This window comes from Vulpes vulpes, chromosome 15 (genome assembly GCF_048418805.1).
Source record: "Vulpes vulpes isolate BD-2025 chromosome 15, VulVul3, whole genome shotgun sequence".
NCBI lineage: Eukaryota > Metazoa > Chordata > Mammalia > Carnivora > Canidae > Vulpes > Vulpes vulpes.
The window spans coordinates 89,999,441-90,025,028 of record NC_132794.1 but is presented as its reverse complement, the minus strand read 5'-3'; the positions used below and the strand labels follow the sequence as shown (position 1 = coordinate 90,025,028).

Genomic DNA, 25,588 nt, shown 5'->3' with positions numbered 1-25,588 from the left:
CGGCATAACCCGGAAGTGCTTCTCCGTTCGGTGGTGGAGGAGGGAGGCCGCCGAGAGCGGGGCGGTGGAGGTGGCTTTTTTCTGCACCGTCTTCAGGATGCAGCGGTTGCTCTTTCCGCCCCTGAAAGCCTTCATGGGGAGCCCGTGTCTCCGGCTCCTGGTTCCTAGGGCGGCGCCTAGAGCACAGGTACTGCACCGCAGTGGACTTAGTCGCGGAATCGGACATGGGGCGAAAGAGTCAGGAGAAAAATAATAGATAACCCCACATCACATTGCAGTAGTTCCTTAGAATTCACGACGGATTTCTTTGTGCCCAGAGCCTCTGAGGTAGGATCCGAACCTGCCATATACTGGCTGTGTGATGCTAGCCAAGTTAAGAAACCTTTCTGTGCCTTAGTCTTCATCTGTAAAATGGGAATAGCAATACCTACTTCAGAAGTTGTGTTGAGGATTAAATCTCATATACAGCAAGCGTCTGGCACATAATAAAAGTTCAGTCATTTTTACCTACCTATTTGATTTTTGCTAAAAGCCCGCAGGTAGTCGGGTAAGGAACCATAACCTGATTCTACAGAGAAGGAAATTGAGGCTTGAGTTGTTTAAAGTTAGGAAACAAAGCACGAATCTTTAGACTCGGGGACAGAGCCAGAAGAGAACTTGTATTCGCTCAACAAATAATTACTGAGTGGTTATTGTGTGTTAGGAACTGGGAAGGAAAAAGATAAGTACCAAAAGGCTCCTGCCCTGGAGGAAGGCACAGTTAATTCATTTGTCAAATCTCTATTAAGGTGTTGTTATGTAAGGGAACTGTGTTAGAAAAGAAAGTGGCCAGAGAGAAAGCCAGACTGACCAGACACTGCTGTCCCACAACTCATAGCTTTGTGAGGGATGGAGACAAATGAACCTGAAGTACGTTGTGATGTGTGAAGGGCTGACATGGGGAAGGTACAGTGTGCTGTGGGAGTGACCTGTTGCAGACCCGGGAGAGTCTAGAAATATTTCCCAGAGGAGGTGACATCTAAACAGATCTATAGTAGAAATTCTCAATCAGGGGCAAGGAGCATCCCAGTCAGAGAGAAAGAAAATAATCCATATCTAGGTGTAGAATTAAGTCTGGGGAAGTATGCAGAGACTAGAAGGTTCATGTAGCGTGGGGATGGATTGGAGTGAGGCAAAACTAGAGATAGGAAAACCAGTTGTGGGGTGGATGAAGTAATCCAGATGGGAGATGATGGTCTACTAGGGCAGAAGCAGTGGAGATGTGGCCATACGGGGGACTCCACTCTAGGCAGAGTGGGATTGTATGTGAGAACAGTGGACTGAGGCCTTTCCATGCGTCTCCAGTTACAATTTGTCTGTCTTGATCCTTAGTGTGGTTGCAGCTGTGGGATCAGGCGCCCCTTGAGGCCAGGGCAATACAGCACCATCTCTGAAGTAGCTTTGCAGTCTGGAAGGGGTACAGTGTCCCTTCCCTCAAAAGCTGCTGAGCGGGTGGTGGGCCGATGGCTCCTGGTCTGCAGTGGAACAGTGGCTGGAGCAGTTATTCTTGGTGGAGTGACTAGGTGAGTAATTCATCCGTAGCGAATCAGTGCTTCAGGTCATCAGTAGAAGCACAGGATGACCAGGGGGGAAGGGACCTTAGGAATTATCTAGTCTAGCTCCCTCATTTTATATAAGTAGAAATTGAGGCTTAAAGAAGGACACGTCTGGTGGCTTGCCTGCCATACAAAAGTTTAAAGTTTTATTATTGGGAGCCCTTTATAAAGCCTTTTTTAGGTCCTGTTTGCTATGCGTGATTTTCCCTCTACAAACAGTTAGCAAGTTTGTCTCAAAAATGTTTGTACAGTTTGTTTGTTTGAATTAAATCCACACAAGTATATCACAATTGACTTGTATGCCTCTTAGATCTCTTTAAATCTGTAAAGAAACTTTATAGATTTAGATTTTTCTCCCTCCCTCCCCCATTTTTTGTAGTTTTTTTTTTTTTTTCCTATTTAGGAAACCCAACTGATTTGTCCTGTGGAGTTTACCAGTCTGGATTTTGCTAACTGCATACTTGTGGTGGTGTCTAACATGTCCCATTATCCCCGGTATTTCCTGTAAACTGGTTGTCGCTTAATCAGACTCAGGTTGGTAACAGGGGGCCAAATACTTCACAGGTGATTACAACATTCATAAATATCTGGTGTCCATTAGAGATGCCAGTAGCCATTGGTGATCATTGCTTAGGTCCATGATTTCATTAGAGTTGCAAAACCATATTTTTTTAGTTCAAGGCTAAAGAGAAACTGGCCCTCGTCAACAATTTAATTATCCTAAGATATAGTTTGTAGAAGAAAGGCAGGATAAATACTTGAATCTTTCTCTTTCTTTACCAACTTTGAAAATCATAAATTGGTTCCCAAACGTCCTCCAAAGGTGATCAGTAGGGAGTTTGGGTTTTTAAGTATTATGAACAGGTTTAACTGTATGTGATGTTTCAGTCCATTGCACTGATGATTTGCTCAGATTGTTCTATCTTTAGTCAATGGGAGCCTCTTCACACTGGCTCCAGGGTCATTTTGATAGGATCCTAGTAACCTTTAATTCTTTACTTGTTGGATAAAATGTTCCAGGTTCATTTTATACATTTCCTGCCTCTGAGGTACCATCAGCCGTTGATTGTAGGAACCCTCACTCCTTTTGGCGAAAATACTGTCTGGTGTTAATACAGTATCTGTTCCTCAAATTCCCCCCATATTCCTTGTGCTCTTATTTCAAAATACCATATGTTATATAGGCTGCTGTGGGAAACTGCAACAAATGTAAGTTTTATTAGCTTAACTTTTCTGAAGAATCTAAACTATTTTATATCTGTAACAAATTTCTTTTCCTTGTGTAAATAATGTTGCTTATTCATTTAGGGCACGTTTCTTTGCTGTAAGGGTAGATTTTACCTGTTGAGGAATGCTAGTGAAAGAAAGAAGCAAAGAGTTCAATGAAAGGATCTAGAGAACAATAAAGAAATTTGTACGTGATGGCAGCTGTTTCTGGAGAAATTTTAAGCAGTAAGAAGAAAGCAAGGTGTCAGAAAAGGATACCATGAAATGATGTGTTTACCTTTAGAGGGGTTGAGTTCACATCCATTTGTTTCTATAAACATTTATGAAAGATCCAGCACTGTGTGTATGCGTGTGTGCACACGCACACACACACATCTTTCCTATCTTAAGGTTGACAGAGTCTGGCCTCTCAATGGTAGACTGGCATTTAATAAAGGAGATGAAGCCACCTACAAGTCAAGAGGAATGGGAAACAGAATTCCAAAAATATCAACAATTTCCGGAATTTAAAATGTAAGTATGGGGTGCCTGGGTGGCTTAGTCAGTGAAGTGTCTGCCTTCAGCTCAGGTCATGATCCTGCCTAGAGCCCCGGGATTGAGCCCCATATTGGGCTCCCTGCTCTTCAGGGGAATCTGCTGCTCCCTCTCCCTCTGCCTTCCCCCTCACACCCCTACTGATGTTTCTCTCTTACTCTCTCAAATAAATAAAATCTTAAAAAAAAAAAAAAAGTAAGTATAATAGAAAAATCAGGTAAACATCCTACTAGGCCCTTCCAATCTTTTGCTTATTTAAACATTTCAGAATGATTAGATTCCAGTATTTCTTGATTGATGCTTGCTTCAATTATGTTTAGTGAGCTCCGTACTCTAAACCTCCAATTCCAAAGTGATCCTGATGTCATTGATGAGGAAGAAGGCAGATCTTTCATTTCAAGCTTCAAGAACTGAAAATGCTTCTATATTCTGTCTGGAAATAAAAATCAGTTGAATGTTTCCTTTGTTTTTTGACTTCCTTTTTCACCCAGCTTAAATCATGATATGACATTGGCTGAATTCAAGTTCATCTGGTACATGGAGTACTCACACCGAATGTGGGGTCGCCTCGTGGGTCTCGCATATATCCTGCCTGCTGTCTACTTTTGGAGAAAGGGCTGGCTCAGTCGTGGCATGAAAGGACGTGTTCTTGCCCTTTGTGGGTTAGTCTGCTTCCAGGTAAGAAATTCAAGTTTGGGAAACCAGAGATGCCTTCAAGAGCTTCCTAGTTGGGATTGTTTTTAAGGAAGGAATCTGGGTCTGTATAACAAAATGGGAAAGAGGGTGAATTTTAGTGTTACAGGCCTGGCCCAACCCTCCCACTTAGTAGGGCAAGTTGACTACCTTATAGACAGTATGCTTTCCTTACCTTTCAATAGGGATAATAATAGGCCTACTGGTTAGGTTGTGTGACTATTAGATGAGATAGATCATGCATATAAAGTACTTTAGTGCCTGGAATTAGTAAGTCCTCAGTAAATATATATATATTTTTTTAATTTTTTTTTTCATTTATTCATGATAGACATAGAGAGAGAGAAAGGCAGAGACACAGGCAGAGGGAGAAGCAGGCTCCATGCCGGGAGCCCGATGCGGGACTCGATCCCAGGACTCCAGGATCGATCGTGCCCTGGGCCAAAGGCAGGCGCTAAACCGCCGAGCCACCCAGGGATCCCCAGTAAATATATTTTTGTGTCACAAGAGTTTCTTTGCTCTCGTGGCTCTCTTCCTGGGTTCTTGTTTCCTCCCCTTTTCTGACTTGTCTGCTAGATGAGGAATGGGATCCCTGTTCTAGAATGGTTAAGGAAGCAAATTTGAGGAGTCTCAAATTGAAGGGTTCGTGTGAGACTGAGAGTCAAGAAAAGGAATACGAGAGAAGGTACATGCGAATATTTGGGTCATGATTATAGGCTCTCAGAGAGAGTCTTAGACTATCAAAGAAACGTCAGAATTTGATCAGGAAACATTAAAAAAAAAAAAAGGAATTTGACCAGGAAGATGCTAATTGGTTAATTAAACTCAGAAGTAGTAAGAATAAGAACCAATTAGAAGGAATTAAAGGGGGAAATGGAAGAGACAAAAGAGAGGTAATAGAAACATTAATAAATATCTAATAATAACTAGGGGAGGGTTGGTGAAACAAAGTGAAAGTTTATTTTGGAATGGAAAAAAAAACCCACTACAGACAGACTCCCAGGGAAGTAGCAACTTGAAGATGGCAAATAGGATTATGGAAAGAAGAAAGTGGGGCTGGTAAATCACGCTGTATACTCCTTTGTCTTCCAGTGTCCTTTGCAGATTAAATCAAGATAATTAGAACATCGGGGTAATCACTAAAGGGGCAAGACATGCCCCAAAATATTTCCTGAGGAGATGTATGTAGAAGAGGTGGGACGTGCTTCTGTTGACTTGGGAGGGTGGGGTTGAAAGAGCTGTATCTTACCTGATAGAAGTATAACTGACAGTTGTTTGGTTAATTAAAAAAATTAAAGCAAGGAATCAGAATAATACATACCTTGAACTTTTAAGCTTAAACTTGTACTTTTATTACTTCTTTTTTTTCTTTTTTTTTTTAATGAAGAGCTAAGGCCTGTTCTTTGAGTTCTCTGATTGGAGTTTAACTTCACATCTCTTGCATCCCTATAAACATTTCATTTCATTTTCCTTAAAGAGGGTAGAAACTTAGACATTTGCAAAGCAATCTGCCAGCAAAGCCTTAAAAATTTTTATGATTCCCCTCCACTGAAATCTTTTATAATTGTCTATTTGTACTAACTTGAGCAGTTATCTTTATCAAAGTGCTTCTAAAACATTCAATCTAGTTGTTTGTTTGTTTGTTTGTTTTTTTGAGATTTTATTTATTTACTTGATAGAAAGAGCACAAGCAGGGAGAGCAGCAGAGGGAGAAGGAGAAGTAGACTCCCCACTCAGCAGGGATTCCCAATGTGGGGCTTGATCCCAGGACCCTGGGATCACGACCTGAGCTGAAGGCAGATTCTTACCCAGCTGAGCCGCCCAGCACCCCTCAATCTAGTTTTCATAGAAAAAACTTCCCTTTTATTATTAATTTCACTGGCTTACATAATGTTAAATTATATCAAGTATTTTTAAGTTTCTGTGTACTTTTCTACGTTTGGCATATACTTCAATAAAATGGTAATCTAAGCAGTGGTTAAGCATTTATTGTGCTATCTGTGAAAATGTGGGTAGGGTGTGACTCCTGGGATACTGGGGATATGGGAAAGTATGGAAAAGGAGAGGGCAGGCAGGGGGTACTCCTGATGTACTCTTGATAACTGACAACTCACTTTCTCACATAGTGAAGTTGAATGGACAGATGCAGCCCTTTTTTTTTTTTTGCCTCTTCTGTTTTTGCTCCCAGGGTCTGTTGGGATGGTATATGGTGAAAAGTGGATTAGAAGAAAAACCAGACTCCCATGACATCCCCCGGGTCAGTCAGTACCGCCTTGCCGCCCACCTGGGGTCAGCCCTTGTTCTCTATTGTGCCAGCTTGTGGACTGCGCTCTCACTGCTGCTCCCTCAGCACAAGGTAAAAGTTAGTCTGTATTGTTAGTGTATCTGCACAGATGCTGACAGGGTCAGAGAACAGAAATTCTGCTTCTAATGGGAAGTTATAAATCAAAATGCACGTATTCCCTTAGTAACATCTACCAATTTACCAGAAATTAGATATAGCTGAAGATGACAAACATTGACCTTTGAGACTCTGGAAAGCTTTGGAACTGCAAAGTAAAATGTGCCATTATTCTTTTGAGCTGGAGCAACTCATTCAAAGGCAAATTAGTACAAGAGCCAAATATTCTGTCAGTGTTGCCTTTTGGGAAAAGTGAAAACACAAATTGTAGAAAAGGTGGGGAGGGGTTGTAACAAGAAAGAGCTATCCCAGCCACTTCTGACCCTCAGGGGGATGGTGGCTGGCCAGGTGAGGAAGACCAGAATGAGAGCTGTTTCTGGACCTTTGATGGTATAAAAGAGCCATGGGGGTTGTTTGTTCTTTAGATGGGGACCTACCATTCATCAGGTCTGACAGGTCTGATCTTGTGATCCTAATGATCTTGCCTAAAAGTATTTTCCTGCATGTCAATTAAAGGAAAATAATGATTTTCCTAAAGATGAGTGTTATTTTAGGTTTGGAAGTCATGGTTGATCTGCATAACCTGTTGATGGAAAGAAGTTTGAGATGACAGTAGGACTTTTAAGTAGAATTATCCAGTAGGTACTTGGAACCAATAAGGAAAAGCATTGTGGACTTGGCAGTCATCCCCACAGGGAAGCCAGATGGGGTTGAAACATTGGTATAGTAGATCATCTACATCAGAATAATTTTTGTTCTCTTCACAAAGCCAAACTTCTCAAATGAATTGGCTACATGTATAACTGTACTTGCTGAAAACCCACTCTTTCTTTTTATTCTTGTCATCTGGCACCCCTGTCCACCTGCATATCAATGCATTTACCCACATACCTACACATATAGCCACACACTCCTAAGCACTCTCTGTTGGAAATGGTACTCTGAAAGGTACCATTTCCTGTTTTCCTCCTTTTATTTATTTATATCCCATTAATTACAGGAAGGATTTGAGATGATAGTCAAACATATAGTACTATGCTGTCCAACACAATATCTACATGTGGCTATTTAAATTTTAATTAGGTTTAAATAAAATTAAGTTTGCCTTTAAAAAGTGATTATTAAAGTTTAAATAAAAGTAACTTTTTGGGATCCCTGAGTGGCGCAGCGGTTTGGCGCCTGCCTTTGGCCCAGGGCGCGATCCTGGAGACCCGGGATCGAATCCCACGTCAGGCTCCCGGTGCATGGAGCCTGCTTCTCCCTCTGCCTGTGTCTCTGCCTCTCTCTCTCCTTCTCTCTGTGTGTGACTATCATAAATAAATAAAAATTAAAATAAATAAATAAATAAATAAATAAAAGTAACTTTTTATTTTATTTAAATTTCATGTGCTGTGGCCTCATTTTAGGTCCCCATTAGCCACACATTGGCCAGTGCAGATAATAGAACATTTACATCATTACAGACAGTTCTGTTGGACAGCACTAATAAACTGGTATCTTAGTAATGATGCCTCACTCTTCATATACTATAGACCATTTAAGGGCAGCACTCTGACTTAACTCCTTTGTATCCTTATGGTAATCTGTTTATAAAATTCTTAGTACATGTTTGTTGATTCACTGATTAGTATCAGAAATTGCTATAGTAAAAACCAAATTTTGATTTTTTTAAAGATTTACTTATTTGAGAGAGAGCGAGAGAGAGAGTGAGCAAGTGGTGCAGGCACACACACAGTGGGGAGGGGCAGAGGGAGAGAGTGAGTCTCAAGCAGCCTCCCTGCTCATGCTGGATCTCATGATCCTGAGATCAGGACCTGGGCTGAAACCAAGAGTTGGATGCTTAATAGACCATCCCCCCCCCCCCCAGGCACCCCCTAGTTTAGGGATTTTACACAGTTTTGGTTCTGACTATATTTGCCAAACACGAAATATCACAAACAACTGAAAATCTAGTCCTATATCTTAAACCACATCATTTCAACCATGGTGAAGCATTTTTCCCTTGAACAATGCAAATCATTATTGAAGAGATATGTTTTGAGTAGTTACGTACAAAGCACTGGGCTAGGATTACTTCACCATGAAAGGCAGATGGCAGTTCCTCCCTTCACAAAACTTGTGGGATAGCAGGGAAGACAAATAGTACATGTATAAATGTAGTACAATATGATGCATGTTAGAACAGAATATCTGCTGGGAGTGTTTAACCTATTTAGGAGTCAGAGAAGATCGGACCTGAGATTGTCACTGGCTTTGGCCTTTGAGATCTTGGCTGCCTCCCTTAGTTTCTACAGTACAGAAAATCTGAATGGTTTTCTTTTCTTTAGTTGCCTGAAACTCGTCAGCTCCTGTGGTTGAGACGATGCGCTCATGGAACAGCAGGCCTGGTATTTCTTACTGCTCTCTCAGGTAGGACTCTTCTCATCCAGCATGCTCTATTTTTGTCCCACCCTCGTGGGGGGTGGGGGGTTTAGGGGTGGGGAGGGGGCTCTTGCTGAATGCTTTGTCCTTTTCACACCTGCCTCTCATACTCCCTATCTTCACCCTCTGTTTTCTAGTCCTTCCTCACTTCCAAAAACCCTGCTTTCCAGTCAGTTGAACAAAAACATTGAGGATTTATCTGGATCCAGACTGCCTAGGTCGAATCCTGGCTTTACCATCTAAGAACTCTCTGACCTTGGGCAAGCTATATAACCTCTCTGGGCCTCAATGACTTCATTTGTAAAAGTATGGTAAAAGTATGAGTGATACATGTGAAGTGCTTAGAATGGTACCTGGCATGTAGCAAAGGCTAGATGCCAGTGTTAGCTGTTACTATTCTGTAACCATTGCCTGTTTGCTACTATTCTGTAACCATTATTGTTACTGTTATTACATTATATCAAAGTGGATCAGAGAAAAATCCTTTTCTCAAAGATGGTCTAAGACTAGTTCATTGGGGCAAAGAGACTTTTTCATTCTTTAAACCACACCTCTACCCTATCACTGTCCAGTACATTAATCCTAGCCTCATGTGACTATTAAACTTAAATTAATTAAAACTAAGTAAAATTTGGGATCCCTGGGTGGTGCAGCGGTTTAGCGCCTGCCTTTGGCCCAGGGCGCGATCCTGGAGACCCAGGATCGAATCCCACGTCGGGCTCCCGGTGCATGGAGCCTGCTTCTCCCTCTGCCTGTGTCTCTGCCTCTCTCTCTCTCTCTCTCTCTGTGTGACTATCATAAATAAATTTAAAAAAAAATTAAAAAAAAAAATAAAACTAGGTAAAATTTAAAATTTCATTCCTTAGTCACAACTAGCCACAAGTGCTCAATAGACACATGTTACTAGCAGCTATCGCATTGGCTGTCAGATATAGAATATTTCCATCACAAATTTCTGTTGAGTGGCACTGCTCTAAAGAAAACCATCAAACCAGTGATTCACATCCCCTCTTTTTTGGTGGAAGAACATGAATTTTGACTTTATAAATGCTATTTATAAAAACAAGGAATGTGATCTAAATATCTCTGAGTCATCTTTGATCATAAATAATGAATTAGTCATCCATTAATTCATGGATACTTTATGTGTTTATCCAGGATTTAGTTTATACATTTTTTCACTTTTGTGTTCACTCAACAAACATTTTTTTGAGCACTTGGGGAAGACAGATAATAAACAATGAAAACATATGGCAGATGGTGTTCAGTACTGTGAAAAAATAAAGCAGGATAAGGGGATAGAGGTGAGTTTGAGGAAGTGCTGTCTTAACATAGGATCATTGGGGAGATCTCTTTGATAAGGTGACCTTGAGTGGAGACCTGAGGAAATGAAGGAGTAAATTATGCAGATATCTGGGGTAAGAGCATTTCCAGGATAGATCGAGTTCATTGTGGGATAGGGAGGGTATCAAAGTCACTTAAGGCAGTGTTTCCATCCAATATGCCTTGTTCTAGAGCTTCTAGTTCACTCCTTTACGAGAGACATGCCAGGATCTTGGGGTGGGAGAAGGTGAGGATGCAGTTGTGTTGTTTTTTTTTTTTTTTAAGTTCCCATGGTGATGATGATGTATATTCTCTGTTTGAGAACTCCTTCTGTAGACTATTACATTTGTCTAACTCTGATTATTCCATTTGTCTAACTCTGGGATATTAGACTTTTTCTATGTCAGAACTAGTATTTGATCTCTTTATTTCACTTTAATAAATGCCATTTACCTTGGAATATAGGGGCTTTTGTGGCAGGGCTGGATGCTGGACTTGTTTACAACTCTTTCCCGAAGATGGGAGAATCTTGGATCCCAGAGGATCTTTTTACCTTCTCCCCCATCCTGAGGAATGTTTTTGAGAATCCCACCATGGTGCAGTTTGATCACCGGATTCTGGTAAGTCTGGCTGGTGGTTACTGGTTGCTGAGCCCAGGGAGCCTCTCGCAGGCCTTGGGGTGTCTGAAGCACTGATGGCAGTACTAGAGAGGGTAGAGTAGAGTGGGCATTAGATTTCCTTTTCTTTTTAAAAGAAATTTAGCACCAGTTCTCTGATGTGATGTTTTGTCCTAATTACCCACACCCATTCCAGCCATATTCTGGCTTTCAGGAACTGCCATCTTCTTGAAGTTCAAATATGCCTTTAATCGTGTAGCAAAGGATAACTTCCTTGTGTCCTGCACACACATAAGAGAGTCATTTTAGTGGAAATGAGGCTGAGTAGAGAGGAGGGCAAAGACAGTGGTTGCTGAAGCAAAACCCCAGGCAGCTAAGAGCATCATAAATATTTCTCATCTTCTCTAAGCTGATATTTATTAAGGGCCTGCTGTGGGTCATGTTAAGATTGGCCTGGTAGCCTGGGCATGATAAGTTGGATCAGGGAAAGACTGGCAGCAAGGGGGCAGCAGGAAGCAAAGGTGTTGTTGTAGTAATGCAGGTGATAGTGAGAGGGCTCTAGGCTGCATAGGCGAGTGAGACTTGAAGAGAATGGTGGACCACAGAGATACTCTAAGTAGTAGAAGATCGGCTGTAGGAATGAAGGTGAGGATCCCAAAGTTTGTTCTGTGGCATGTTTAAAACACACCCAAGAGGGACGCCTGGGTGGCTTAGTGGTTAAGCGTCTGCCTTTGGTTCAGTGTGTGATCCCGGAGTCCAGGATAGAGTCCCACATCAGGCTCCCTGCATGGAGCCTGCTTCTCCCTCTGCCTGTGTCTCTGCCTCTCATTCTCTCTCTCTCTCTCTCTCTCTCTCTCTCTCTCCCTCTCATGAATAAATAAATAAATAAATCTAAGAAAACACACACACACACACACACACACACACATACACACACACCCAGGAATGGGACTTTTGCAATGAGTATTGTGCTGGAGATGGAGGATGCCATCAGATTGAGGTGTGTTGGGTGTGAGATGGACCAAAGAGAGAGGTCCAGAGGACTCAGATCCCCAAAGGTAGCACTGGGGCTTGGCCCAGTTACCTTAAAAGCTGAGGAAGTGCTGTCATACATAGCACTGATTCTCCTTGAGATCATGGAAGCAGGGAGGAGATCCTGTTGCCAGTGGGGAGAAATGAAAATGAGACTTTAGGTTGTTTTTAGCACTAGCGGCCAGCACCACTACATCCTCTACTCACAGCCCAGGAAAATAACCCTCATGTGCTGGGCTTAGCCCTGCTTTTAAAATATAGGATTAGAGAGGAGATAAAATTAGGCATTAGGATGCAAAGAGTGATTTTAAAAAGTAAGGGTAGGCACCCATGTGAGGAGAGAGTGAGAGTGTGTGGAGTGATAGATGCAGAAGCTGCAGGTCAAGCCTTGGAGAACATGAGTGTTTAAGTGGGAAGCAGAAGATTGTGGAGGAGATTGAGGAGTAATCATAGGAAGAGCCACAGATGGTTCTCTGTGCCTGGGACAAGAAACCTTAGTGGTTACTCACTGGTTCTGGAGGAGAGATGTGAAGATGAGCAGAAACCAGGAGGGTGAAACATTTCTTCCTGGCACTTGATGAAATGCCTTCCTCCCTGCAGGGAATCACTTCAGTTACAGCCGTGACAGCACTCTACTTCTTCTCCAGGAGAATTCCCCTTCCTCGAAGGACCAGAGTGGCAGCAGCCACTCTGCTAGCTTTGGCATATACACAGGTATAAACCCCTTCTTTTTAGTCTGAGGGTGTCTCCAAAACTAAGTTTAAAAAAGAAAGGTGACAGGCTAGGGGAAAATATTTTCAATATTTATAATATTGATTATCTGTTTATATAAATAAATTTTATTATTTGATTTATTTAAGATTTTCTCTTAGTATGAATTAATAATCAGAAAATAAAATGAGGCTATCAATATACACAGTTCTCACCAGAGGAACAATGAAAGGAAAAGGTCTTTAACCTCACTTATTATCAAAGAGAAGCAGATTAAAACAGTGCATGTCATTTTGTGCCTGTCAGATTGGGGGGAGAATTTTTTTTAGAAGATAAGCGGGTATTGGCATGGGCATAGGAAAATGGTGAGAGCATGAGTTGGTATAGTTTTTTCAGAGGGCAGTTTGGCAATAGCTTTTAAAATGTTAAATGTAGGGGCACCTGGGTGGCTCAGTTGGTTAAGCATCTGCCTTCACTCAGGTCATGATCCCTGGGTCCTGGGATGGAGCCCCAGGTCGGGCTCCCTGCTTAGCAGGGAGTCTGCTGCTCCTTCTCCCTCTGCCTGCCACTCCCCCTGCTTGTGTTCTTTCTGTCAGATAAATAAATAAAATCTAAATAAAATAAAATGTTAAGTATATAATCCTTTGGTTCAGCAAGTTAACTTCTTAGTGCCTGCCCTAGAAGTAGTTTAATGTACAAGGAGCTGTGTACAAAGTAATCTGTGGCAGAATTGCCCTGATAGTAAAACAAGAAAACTGGAAACAACCTAAATAAACAACTATGGTACACCCATACTGTGTAATACTGTGTAGCAGTTTGAAATAATAAGATCTCAAGACATAAATGAAATGGAAAAAAAGCAAGTGACAGAACAATCCCATTTTTAAAAAACACAAACATATGATCTGCTAACATACATACAAAAGTACAAGTGTATAGAAACTGGTAACTATCTTTGGGGAGAGGAGCTGGGCTAGGAGGAAGGAGAATTAAGGAAAATTTCAGGTTTATCTATTTTGTTTGAATTTCCTCTGTTGTGAGTATGTTTACTTGTGGGAATTTTAAAATAATACTTTTTAGGGTTTTGCTAGGACTGCGTGGAGGTTATGTGTCTGATTGTTCGTGCTCAGTCATTTATGTTTAGAATTTGTGGTTCCTACCTTTTCTTTTTTCTTTTTTTCCTTTTTTTTTTTTTTTTAAACTGCATTCTTTTCCTTTCTAACAGGTGGGCTTAGGCATTAGCACTTTGCTGATGTACGTTCCGACTCCTTTGGCTGCCACTCACCAGTCGGGCTCCCTGGCTCTGCTCAGTGTTGCCCTTTGGCTCATGAATGAACTCCGAAGAGTCCCAAAATAATTCTCAGAAGATCAGCTTCCTAGGACCCAAAGTGCTCATCAGAGAGCACAAGAACTTGAAGTTTTCTAATAGGATTACTTTGGCATACCAAGGGGTTTCCAAATTGGTCAAGTTATTTAAAATTCTTTGTTTTTGACAAAGTCGCTGGATCAAGAGTGTCATTAAGTATGTTTAAAGAGTCCTTTTCTAAATATTTATAAATTTAGTTTTCTTTTTGAAAATCATGTTTAATGTAGAGAAAGAAACGTCTGCTTTTGCTTAATAGGCTGTCTCAGATTTCTTTTTTTTTTTTTTAATATTTATGTATTTATTCATGAGAGACATGCAGAGAGAGAGAGAGAGGCAGAGACATAGGCAGAGGGAGAAGCAGCCTCCCTCACAGAGGGCCCGATGCAGGGCTCAATCCCAGATCCCGGGATCACAACCTGAGCCAAAGGCAGGTGCCTAACCACTGAGAAACCCAGGTGTCCCTGTCTCAGATTTCTTAATGTTGGCAAGCTCTTGATACTCCACATTCATGATCTCTTGTCTCCTTGACCTCCTGAGTCCTGAATTATGCCTAAGTAGAAATTCTTTATGATCTCAACTCCACTTCCATCAGGTGAAGATTCAAAGGGAAGGACTAGCACACCCTGAGGTAGCCAGAGAGCTTTCAGTGAAAAATAGTGTCTTCTGGTATCAATTTTCAAAATGAGGAAAAGGTAGAGTTTGACAAGCTTAATGTCTATTTGTAGCACAATGTCTTATAAGTACTTAGAAAAGGAGATAATCACTGGTAACCCACTTGGATTCATCAGGCACTGACCTAGTTCTTCTTTTGATAGTGCTGTTACATCACTAGGTCAGATGAATGGAAGGGAATCAGTTCCTGAAAGGGTTTCCTAAAAGCCTCCTGGATAATTAAAGTATGGCCTTGATGGTATATGTAGTGCATGGACATCTATTCAGATACATTAAAAAAAATTTTGTTTAATGAATTGTTGTAATTTTGGTCTCTGTGGATATTTCACAAGGCTCTTATTCAACTTAATTTTTTAAATTGGTGATTTGGATGAAGGCATCACAAAGATCAGATTTGAGGATAGAACAACCCAACATTGCTAATATAATATAGATGATAGTCACAACTCAATGGTTCCAGAGTGGCACCATCAAGATGAAATTAAACATATTTTAAATATAACATCCTTGGGCAGCCTGGGTGGCTCAGCGGTTTAGCGCCGCCTTCATCCCAGGCCCTGATCCTGGAGTCCGGGATTGGGTCCCGCATTGGGCTCCTGCATGGAGCCTGCTTCTCCCTCTGCCTCTCCCTCTTTCTGTGTCTCTCATGAATAAATAAATAAAATCTTAAAAAAATATATAACATCCTCATTTTAATTAAATAGGTTGTATAAATTTGAGGTGGAGAAAGCTGGCATCATTACCATTTCATATTTAAAAAGACAGGGATTTCAGTTGGCCACAGGCTCAACACACACCAACAGTGTGATGACACTGATAAAAAAATTAGTGGTGTTTCAGATTTCATCAATAGAAGTGTCACAGCCACACTCAGAATACTTCAGTGTAAGTGCTGTGTTTCACCATGGGTACCACATTTAAGGAGGATATTGAGCACTAAGTACATATCCAGAGGAAGGGATATCAGGATGGGGAGGAGTCCTCACCCCACACCCCACAGGGAGTACTTGAAGGAACTAGGGAGAACATTTGGAGAGAGCAAGATTGCTGCCCTTCAGAAGTTGAAGCCCTCTCATGCAGAAGGAATGAGCTTATGCTGCAGAGTTGGGAGCAATGGGTAAAAAGAAATGCAGAAAGCTAGTATTTAGTTTTGTAGAAGGCAAGAGTTGGAGCAAAACAAATGCCTACTAGAGAATGGCTGGTGAAGACAGTGGCAAAATGGAGAGCAGGGGCCCCAGCTTACAATGGCTTACACCATTGCTGAGCTCTGGCCTGTTGCTCAGATTGGATTTATTAAAGAAACAAAACATCTAGATTTTTATGTGAAAGCTCTCAAAGGTTGGCAGATTTCAGGTTTTTTAGAACATGATGCAGGCTGAACACATCTGGAAGCCATAAATGGCCTAAGGTTCGCCCATTTACAATCTGAGTTAGATGATCTTGTTCCTTTTCAACTCCAATATTCTGTGAGTTTCATTGTGACCTACAGTTACTTTGCTCAAGTGGTTCTTAGCAAAACAAAAGAAATAGTTTGTCTTTGATTTAAAAAAAAAAAAAAAAATCCCGACCCTGGGGCTTATGCTATTGTTATTAATAGTTTCTAACTTTTTTCACCTTAGAATTTTAAAAAATCTTAAGCCCCAAGGTTCACCCAAGACCAATTAAATCATGATCTCTGGAAGCAGTAGTGGTAATATTTTAAGTACCCTATATCATTTCAGTGTGCAGACAATTGGGCACCACTGGCCTAGGACCTGACAGCCTAGTCACCTTAGAAAGTTTTGACCAGCTTATTCCCATCCCCTCTGAATTTCTAGCCAACCCCATCTCATTTAATCTGAATTTATGTGTTCACGGTAATCACCTCTTCTAGATAGAATTCTTTAAAGAAAGTAAACTGGTCACTGGGGTAGGTTCCTATCGATCATCTCATGATCCCTAAACTGAGGTGGTCTTGGTTAATAATTGAGCCAGCAGAGGGCAGTCTGACCCAACCCCAAAAGCCATTATGCTTGTGCCTTACAGTTCCCTCCAACAAAGTAGCAAATAATAAGTTCAAGTTCCAGATGTTTTATTTCATTTTTCTTTTATTACAGATGAATTCAAGTTTGGAAAAACAGATTCTGGTTGCATTTAGCTATGTAACCTTTGTGCCTCCCTATGAGTTCTTGGTGAATGGAGGTTATCTGAATTATTTTTATGTTTGCATTATTCCCAGCTTCAGACATATACCAGATATTGCATGAATGAATGGAAAATTGACAATTACAGACGAGTCCCAGACACTTCCTTCAAAATAAGTCATCATACCTAGAAAATCAAGTGAATTCCCTTAATATTTTTAAAATATCTAAATATTAATATTCCCTTAATATTCCTTAATATTTTTAAAAGCCTGTCCATAATTCTGTCAGTTTTTAGATCAAAGGAAATTAAAACACCTGGCTTTGTTATCAATCCAGAATTTTTTGTCTTTAATTTACATTAACAGATGTCCATGGTAGAAGAGGTAATGATTAGCTACTGCCTAAAGTGATGATTATAACATTAGGATAACCAGTTGATTTGTAGCACTTTCCAGTTCTGGAATGATTGGTGGGTTATGTATCGGCAGCTGTAACACATATACCCATGTCCCTGCCTAGGGGACAATGTATCTCTCTCTAATATGCATTACACTTTTTTTCAACACTGATTTAACAGTATTTAACAATTTAAGAACTGTTGAGTGAAATGAAATAGTTTAATTTTAAAAAACATACAGTCTTAGCATTTCCCAAAAGTGATGCAATATAGGTAACCTTTGGTTTTTTAAAGCAAGAAGGGAGTGTCTGGCTGTGGGTCTTAATAGAAAGATGCCATTCAACACTGTGGAGTTCATTGTTAAAGACAGAAGTAATGGAGGAGACAAGGCATACACTTCAGGGCTTCAACAAAAGGGGAACTGTGGAATGAGAACTTCAAATACAACATAGTGACAGCATTACCAAAAATAAAGGTATTTGTCTTGGATCCTTGCTCACAGAGAGAGTCGTGAAGCTCATCAGGTGTAGAGCCTTCCCCAGTAGCAGTCTGAAAAGGCCAGACTTGGGCAAGTCCTCTGCAGAAGGGGCTCCTGAGGAGAGCACCAGGTCTACCTTAATACCGGAGAAGCAGCGTGGGAGGCCGCCAGTGGGGCTGTGAGTGGCAGCACTGCTTAAAAAGGAAAGGCTCAGAAGCAGACGTGTCCTCAGGCTTGCCTGAAGTCATACATGCGTGGCTATAAACATCCTGTGATTCAGAAATTTGTTTCAACTTTGGTTTTTATAGAAATGGCAGGCCATGATTGAATACACTTTAAAAGTAAAAAGCCCTTACAGTATGAGTAATGACTCAATTTTACAAATAAAATGATTTTCGTAATGCTCAGACTTCCAGAGAAAACGGTCAACAGATGTTGACCTCCTCTGTCCCTCTAATGATGGTACTAACAAACTGGAAATAATGAATTAGAGTAAAAGGGAAATATGTAATAATACAAGGGAAGTCTATTAGTACATAATAAAAGAGTCCTTTTTTTTTTAACAAGTATTTTTTGTTCACACCAACCAAATCCTTTCAAGTTTGATGGAGTGTATGACCCTAGTGGCGGGACTCTGAAACTAAGCATGACCTAAAAGGCTGCCATGGGAGAATCTGAAGTATCTCTTGCTACTTCTACTTTAATTTTTTATCTCAAATGAAGTTCCATCACATAACAGCACACAGGGCAATTAGATACTAGTTCTGAATTAGTATGAAAAGTTTAAAGACAGCAAAAACAAACAGCATTTTATTCTGTAAGGGAGTATCTGAGAACTGCCTGAGAATTATGGCCAAGTTCATTAATGAGGTAGATCTAATAGGTATTTATACCTTAAATAATTTCAATTATAACTATCAAATGAATTGCTTAGATGCTGCAGTTAAGAAAATCGTACAAAACAAATTGTTTAAAAGAAACATCTAGAATTTAAAAGTATTAAAAGAAATATAGAAGGTAGAATAGATGTACTAACAACTTGGTGCTATTTCTGACAAAGTGTTTCTTTTATAGTTTATTCCTAAATGTGAGCAAAGCAATCACAAATGAGTATCAGAAGCAGTTACAAAAATTGGGCATGGTTACTTGTAGTCAGTTCTATTATGAAGAATAGATTCTATTGAAATACATAATCTTGCAGGAAGATTCTGTCAATGAGATTTTGTTGCAGCTGTCAAAGGTATGTATTTATAGTTTAGAGAACAGAGGAAATGGAATCCTAGAGGCCACTCACTGTGACTTTGCACATATTACCACTGCTCTCAGCCTCGATTTCATCATCCATGAAACCAAGGAGGTTAACAGAAGACAGACCTCTAACATCCCAGCTGTAAAAATCTCTTCTGAAATTTATGTATTAATGATTGCTATTGGAAACTCCATTCCCATCAACCTTAATGTCAGGGACAATGAATAAAGTAGGAGATGACCACCGGCTCTCCTTTGGGCAACCTGGTCTTTTGAACCAAAAACCAAAATCCTCTTCCTGAAACTATCACTTTCCTATTGTTCTCTCACCTTTAGTTCTTCAGGCCATTGGTTCTCCCTTTGGAACTAGGTCAGAGCATCTTATCCAGCCACCTTGTTTTGCAAATGAGAAATGCACCAGAGAGGGCAAGTGACCTGCCTGGAGTACCAGAGCTAGTCAATGACACAGCCAGGACGAGAATCCAAGTCTGCTGTTTGTGACACCAGTGTTCTTTCCCCTATATCATACCACCCACTTGTCTCACTCCTGACAGAAAGCAAAACAAAAGCATGGGAAAAGGATTAGAAAGAGCCATCTATTTAGATAATACCAGTGAGAAGTTATTTTATTTCAAAAATGTAAATATGGATGTGAAGGCATCATGCTCCCTGATTTCAAACTATATTACAAAGCTATAGTAATCAACAGTATGGTATTGGCATAAAAACAGACACACAGATCAATAGAACAGAAGAGAGCCCAGAAATAAACCCTTGCATATATGATTGACTCAATTTACAACAAAGGAGGCAGGAATACACAATGGGGAAAGGACGGTCTCTTCAATAAATGGTGTTGGAAAAATTGAACAGCCACATGGAAAAGAATGAAACTGGACCATTATCTTATACCATACACAAAAATTAACTCAAAATGGATTAAAGACTTGAATATAAGACCAGAAACCATAAAGCTCCTAGAAGAGAACATATGCAATAAGCTTCTTGACATCACTCTTGGCTGTATTTTTTTAGATCTGACTCCAAAGGCAATGGCAATAAAAACCAAAATAAACAATGAAACTATATCAAACTAAAAAGCTTCTGCATAGCAAAGGAATCCATTAACAAAAAGGCAACATACTGAATGGGAAAATATATTGCAAATCATAAATCTGGTAAGGGGTTAACATCCAAATTATAAAAAGAACTCCTACAACTCAATAACAAAACACAAGCAATCTGATTTTAAAGTGAGCAGAGGGATCCCTGGGTGGCGCAGCGGTTTGGCGCCTGCCTTTGACCCAGGGCACGATCCTGGAGAACCGGGATCGAATCCCACATCCGGCTCCCGGTGCATGGAGCCTGCTGCTCCCTCTGCCTGTGTCTCTGCCTGCCTCTCTCTCTCTCTGTGACTACCATAAATAAAATAAAATAAAATAATTAAAAAAAAAAATAAAGTGAGCAGAGGACCTGAACAGACATTTTTCCAAAGAAGACATACAGATGGCCAACAGGCACATGAAAAGATGCTGAGCATCAGGAATCACCAGAGAAATACAACTCAAAACCATGAGATATATCGTCTTGCATTTGTCAGGATGGCTATTATCAAAAAGAAGTGTTGATGAGGATATAGAGAAAAGGGAACTATTGTGCACTATTGGGAATGTAAATTGGTGTAGCCATAATGGAAAACAGTATGAAGGTTCCTCAAAAAACTAAAAATGGAACTACCATGTAAATATTTAGCTGAAGAAAATGAAAGCATTAATTTAAAAAGATATATGCCATGTTCACTGCAGCATTCACAATAGCCAAAATAAGAAAACAACCAAAGTGTCCACTGATGGATGAATGGATAAAGATGTACACCCCTCACAAACACATATAGAGAAATACTACTCAGCCATAAAAAAAAGAATGAAATCTTGCCATTTGTGGTGTGGACGGACCCTGTGGGTATTATGCTAAATGAATTAGAGAAAGACAACCATATGGTTTCATTTATATGTGGAATCTAAAACAAAAGGAAAAAAACCTCATAGATGCAGAGAACAAATAGGTGGTTGCCAGAATGGGGGTAGCAGGGTGGTTGAGCAAGACAGAAGAAGGGTCAAGAGGTATAAACTCCAGTCATAAATAAGTCATGTCATGGGATGTAATGTTCAGCATGGTGACTAGAGTCAATAACACCACCTTGCATGTTACATAACTTTATATGGTGACGGGGAAACTAGACTCACTGTGGTGATCATTTTGCAGTGTACACAAATATCAAGTCATTGTGTTGTACACCTGAAACTAATATGATATTATATGTCAACTATACCTCAACAATGACAACAAATATGCATGTGATACTAAATGGTAATATCTGAAAAGATTAGCTGAGCAAGTGCATGACAGACTCAATAACCACATTTTAATAATCATTGCCCAATGCCTATGAAGTTAAAGCTGTCAGGCTGAGGGGAGGGAGGAGAGGTGGAATACTTTGGATAACATGAAAGATTAAGATAAGGTTGTTGGAAAGTGACTAAATTCCCTAAAGCAACGAAAATCAATCCAAGGAGTTAAGGTACAGAAACAAAGATGGTATAATTTGGCCTAGAGTTAACTGCAACTTAAGTCAATGTAATGCCATAAATGGGGATATACATATTTTCATTATGTTCTGGTAACAAGAATTCAGAGAAAAGTGATGAGTTGTGCCATCGTAAGACTAATAAAGCATTATCCCCTATCAGCCACTGACTCTGATTTTGACATTTGCAGCTTGTCTCACTAAGGATAAGAAGTACTAAAACCACTCAGATTTATTATTCATAGAAGACTAGTTGGTAAGACTCAGAGGAACTTCTGGGATGTGACTTTAATGAAACTGTAATTATCTTCACAGGAAAACCACTGAAAATGCAGAAATACAAACACAGATCTTAAGAAATCTTTAAAGACTAAGGGCTAAAAGACAAGATGGATCAATTCTATTCACAGGATGATCATGAGAAAGCAATACATATAAGTAATTGGCCTTCAAAGAATAAGTGGCTTCTGTTTCCACCTAATGAGATTTCATTTAAAATGATTAATTGAGAACAATGAAAGAGGCACAGGAACCAATACCAATAGCAAATACTCAGTTTTTCTGAGGGGTATGATAAAAACATGTCCTTCTTATGTTTATACCATAGAACTCTGAAAAGTCATACTCGTGGTAACAAAGACAAGCCTAGGTCCTATAATATGAAAATAATAAATAGGATATAATACACTAAACAAAAAGTTAAAAGCTAATTAAAATAAATTAAGAATAATACATTTACATTGAAAAAAAAGATAAGCGTGTGATATCCTGGGTTTCTCAATTATAAAAACACAAAAAGTAATATTCATCTGAAAAAGGCTGTCATAATGATTAAATAATATACATAAAATTCTGAAGAGTGTATGGCACACAATAAATGCTTAATAGATGGCAGCTACTATTTTTAGAACCAGGAGGAAGAATAACTTCATTAATAAAGAGTTTTCAAACTGGACTCCTCACCACCTCCCTGCTGCAACTTCATTTCCAGCACACAAATGTCATCACTATTAGCTAATTAGGTAGCTTTTGACCAGATCACTGAGAAGATCTCATGAGAAAACCAAGATGAGGGAAAAAGAGTACCTGGGGAGGCACTGGCTAGCAAAACATGTTCTGACATTATTTCTAAGCAGCACTCAAGGTGAGGGCTCACTCATAGGGACCCAAAGAGAAGAAGTCAAAATCAAGGCAATTTAGAAGTCTTAAAGATGAAAGGAAACTGCTGTGACACAAAGCCCTAATGAAAGTAAAAATAGTTCCAAAGAAAACTATAAGACTCTTTGCTAGATCCATTTTTATCTGTTTTGAAAACAATTTAGACCCATCATCTTTTCACCTACCAACTAAGAGAGAGTTTTCATCTCAGTTTATTTCCAGGAGGATCTTGATTTATTTTTGTTTTATGAAGCATTTAATTTCTTTCTGCTCACACTATGTTATTTATGGTTTAAGAATTCTACTTTTCTCCCCCATTAAAGTCAGGGATCATTTACTGTACTCATCTAACCCTAAAAATAAAGTGACAAAAAAGAAAAGAAAGCTACTTCAAATCTGGAAGCAATTATTGGGAAGGACATCGGAGGCTACATGTAGGACAGGATAAAGTGAAAAAGATCCCATGGGGGAAGGTGCAATTTAAAGGCTACATGTAGAGGAGGAACAAAGCTCCTGCAAGGTAGTGGATGAAAATGTAATCATATGGCTTTTCTTCTCTCCTCATTAATGGGAATGCTGTCTGTGATGGAGCAATCTCTTAATCAAAGTTCTGAAATTTGCCAGGTGGCTTGTTAGCAGATTTATCTATTCCTAAATTTAGAATTTGCTTCTTTTCAAACATTCCATGGGTCAAATTGAGAAAATTTCTATTTCTCAGAAAAAGTAAGAGCTTGGATTTTATTGCCTTTGCCCACTCTCCTGATGCTGTTCTTTCCTTCTTTTAAAAACAATCCAAATACACCCCTTTCTGAACTATATATTGATCTTAGTGAAATAAATGAACTCCTTTTGAATTTTGCTGTAAAGAGGCTCATTGAAATAGGCCTACAGACAGTAACTTAAAACCAGACAAATCCAGATCTCCAATCTCATCAGTTTCTCCACCCACAAGTACATTTAAGGCTCAAAAAGAAAAATTAATGCCCAAACAGCCAGTGAAGCATAGACACAGAAACATTTTCTATCCTGGGCATACCAGGTATCACATAAGATACCATTAGTCTTTGACCATTCATTTAGAAGGGTTTCTAACCTTTTAAAATCACATACTAATTAATTAACATCAGCAACACATCAGGGATCTTGGGCCACACACTCATAATGGCTTGTCAAGTAAGCAAAGAAACTATGTTATTTTGGTTGCCTGGAAGTTCCTATATGTTCCACTGAAATGCAAATATCTTGGATTCCCTACTAAAGGGTGTGGATCTCCATGTAAATGATTATCTCTGTTACAGAGAAAGAAGGGGCTGCTGCACTTGCTGGAATGTCTTCAGCTTTGTATCAGATGCTCCAAGTTTGGTTATAACCAAGCTTCCAGTTTACCCAATGCCAAATTTCATGCTTTAGCAAGGGGAGAAAAGTCTAGATGCCAGGAACACACTAGACCTCTCAGATAAAGGAGTAGAAGCATGCTTCAACTGGACTAAGGTTGGTCCTCTTTGTTAGCACCAAACTCTCATTATTTAGTTCTTCACAGACTAAATTACAGCTTCTCTCAGAGAAGAGGACCTGGATATTGAAAAGGAATTAAAGTAGATATTAAGGTAGAAATTCCAAGGCCAAATATCCTAAGGTCAGGCAAAGCAGCATCTGAGGCCAGTACAAGAAAATGGTGGAATTCAATGGGCAGCAACTGCGGGGTACAGGAACTTCCCAAGTCCTTGTCTGGCCTCAAGGCCCCACCTGTACCCCAATCATGGGTACCACCTCCTCGATCCATAGCAAGTCCAACGGAGCTGAGGTTCGAGTTTGTCGGTGGTGAATTCGGCGTAGCCGCAGAAGATACAGTATGATGGCCAGTAGCACCACCAGGATACAGGCGAAGAAGAGATAGTGGTTGTAGACAAAGGAGAGACGGAACCAGCTACCATGGGCCTGCCGGACACCTTCTTGCCGTAGATCCCTAGGGAAGAGTTTGAAGGTATAAAGTAATGTTAATTTCAAAGAGAAATAGGCTGATTTAAAAGGCCAGTGGGGGCAGCCCAGGTGGCTCAGCAGTTTAGCGCCTGTCTTCAGCCCAGGGTGTGATCTTGGAGACCCGGGATCAAGTCCCATGTCAGGCTCCCTGCATGGAGCTTCATGGAGCGTGCTCCTCCCTCTGCCTATGTCTGTACCTTTCTCTCTCACTCTATATCTCTCAATAATAAATGAATAAAATTAAAAACAAAAAGGCCAGTGGTGTTATACCATTCATTCTATTCATGCAAATGTACTAGGATACCATCTTCACAGGGCAAGCAAAGCTAAAGAATGTCTCCAGCCCTAGGACTGCTATGTGATTTATCCTGTATTTTCTTTGCCAGGGCCTACAGAGGGAGCATCACAGGCCTACATTCTCCAGAATCTGGGGACAAAATCAGAAGGCAAAAAAATGAATAGTAAGATAAGGCTGATCATCTATAACCTTAGTCTTAACAGTGACCCCATACCTTTCTGTAAGTACATACATACAATTTGTAAATACAGTACTAACAAGAATAGAGTGATCTCTAAATCCAAACAAGAAATCCGACTGTATCTGAATCTTTTAAAAAATTGACTGTGCTTCCTAAGGATTTAGGATATATGGAGAGAAAGCTGTCACCTGATCAACAGGATTGTAATCTGGAAAAAAATGAGATCTGTAAGCCAAAGAGCAGTAGACTGCCTGCTCAGAACAGAAGCTGCTCTTTGCTCCAGATACCAGATTCATCTTTGTTTTGTTTGACCTGCAGTATTTTCTTAAAATGTGAATCTCCAAATTGAAAGACTGCCTATAAAATATGGATTTCTGGCTTGTCCTGACAAATGAGAACTGGCAGATGCTGGAACAGCATTTCTTCACAGTAGTCAGCTTCATCTGGAGCGCATACTCTGTAGCTCCCCACTTCTTTCACTTCTATCAGCTGCCTGTCTTCTGAGTATATGGAAACAGGCAGCAAAGATTAAAAATTCATTTT

General features: G+C 40.0%; 2 protein-coding genes across 6 annotated transcripts in view; one reads left to right on the top strand and one right to left on the bottom strand.

The window, feature by feature from the left end:
* Positions 1–2: 2 nt before the first annotated feature.
* On the top strand, positions 3–17,049 carry COX15 (cytochrome c oxidase assembly homolog COX15). Of its 4 annotated transcripts, none has more exons than XM_025991863.2 (9): positions 3–187; positions 1,372–1,562; positions 3,213–3,335; positions 3,848–4,034; positions 6,238–6,405; positions 8,778–8,859; positions 10,660–10,814; positions 12,444–12,557; positions 13,780–14,888. In XM_025991863.2, exons 1-9 carry the CDS (start codon positions 98–100, stop codon positions 13,909–13,911), a joined length of 1,242 nt encoding a protein of 413 aa, XP_025847648.1. In that variant the 5' UTR covers positions 3–97; the 3' UTR covers positions 13,912–14,888. The 4 variants fall into 4 exon arrangements, with proteins under 4 accessions (XP_025847648.1, XP_025847666.1, XP_025847655.1 ...); XM_025991870.2 differs by having other exon boundaries at positions 18–327; XM_025991881.2 differs by lacking the exon at positions 1,372–1,562 and having other exon boundaries at positions 5–327; positions 13,780–17,049.
* Positions 17,050–19,440: 2,391 nt separating this feature from the next.
* Positions 19,441–25,588, bottom strand: part of ENTPD7 (ectonucleoside triphosphate diphosphohydrolase 7) — a 41,070-nt gene continuing 34,922 nt past the window's right edge. For both annotated transcript variants that reach the window (XM_025991851.2, XM_072739752.1), the window contains one exon: positions 19,441–24,552. In XM_025991851.2, the coding sequence (XP_025847636.1) occupies positions 24,321–24,552 (232 nt within the window). In that variant the 3' untranslated portion in view covers positions 19,441–24,320. The remainder of the gene's footprint in view (positions 24,553–25,588) is intronic.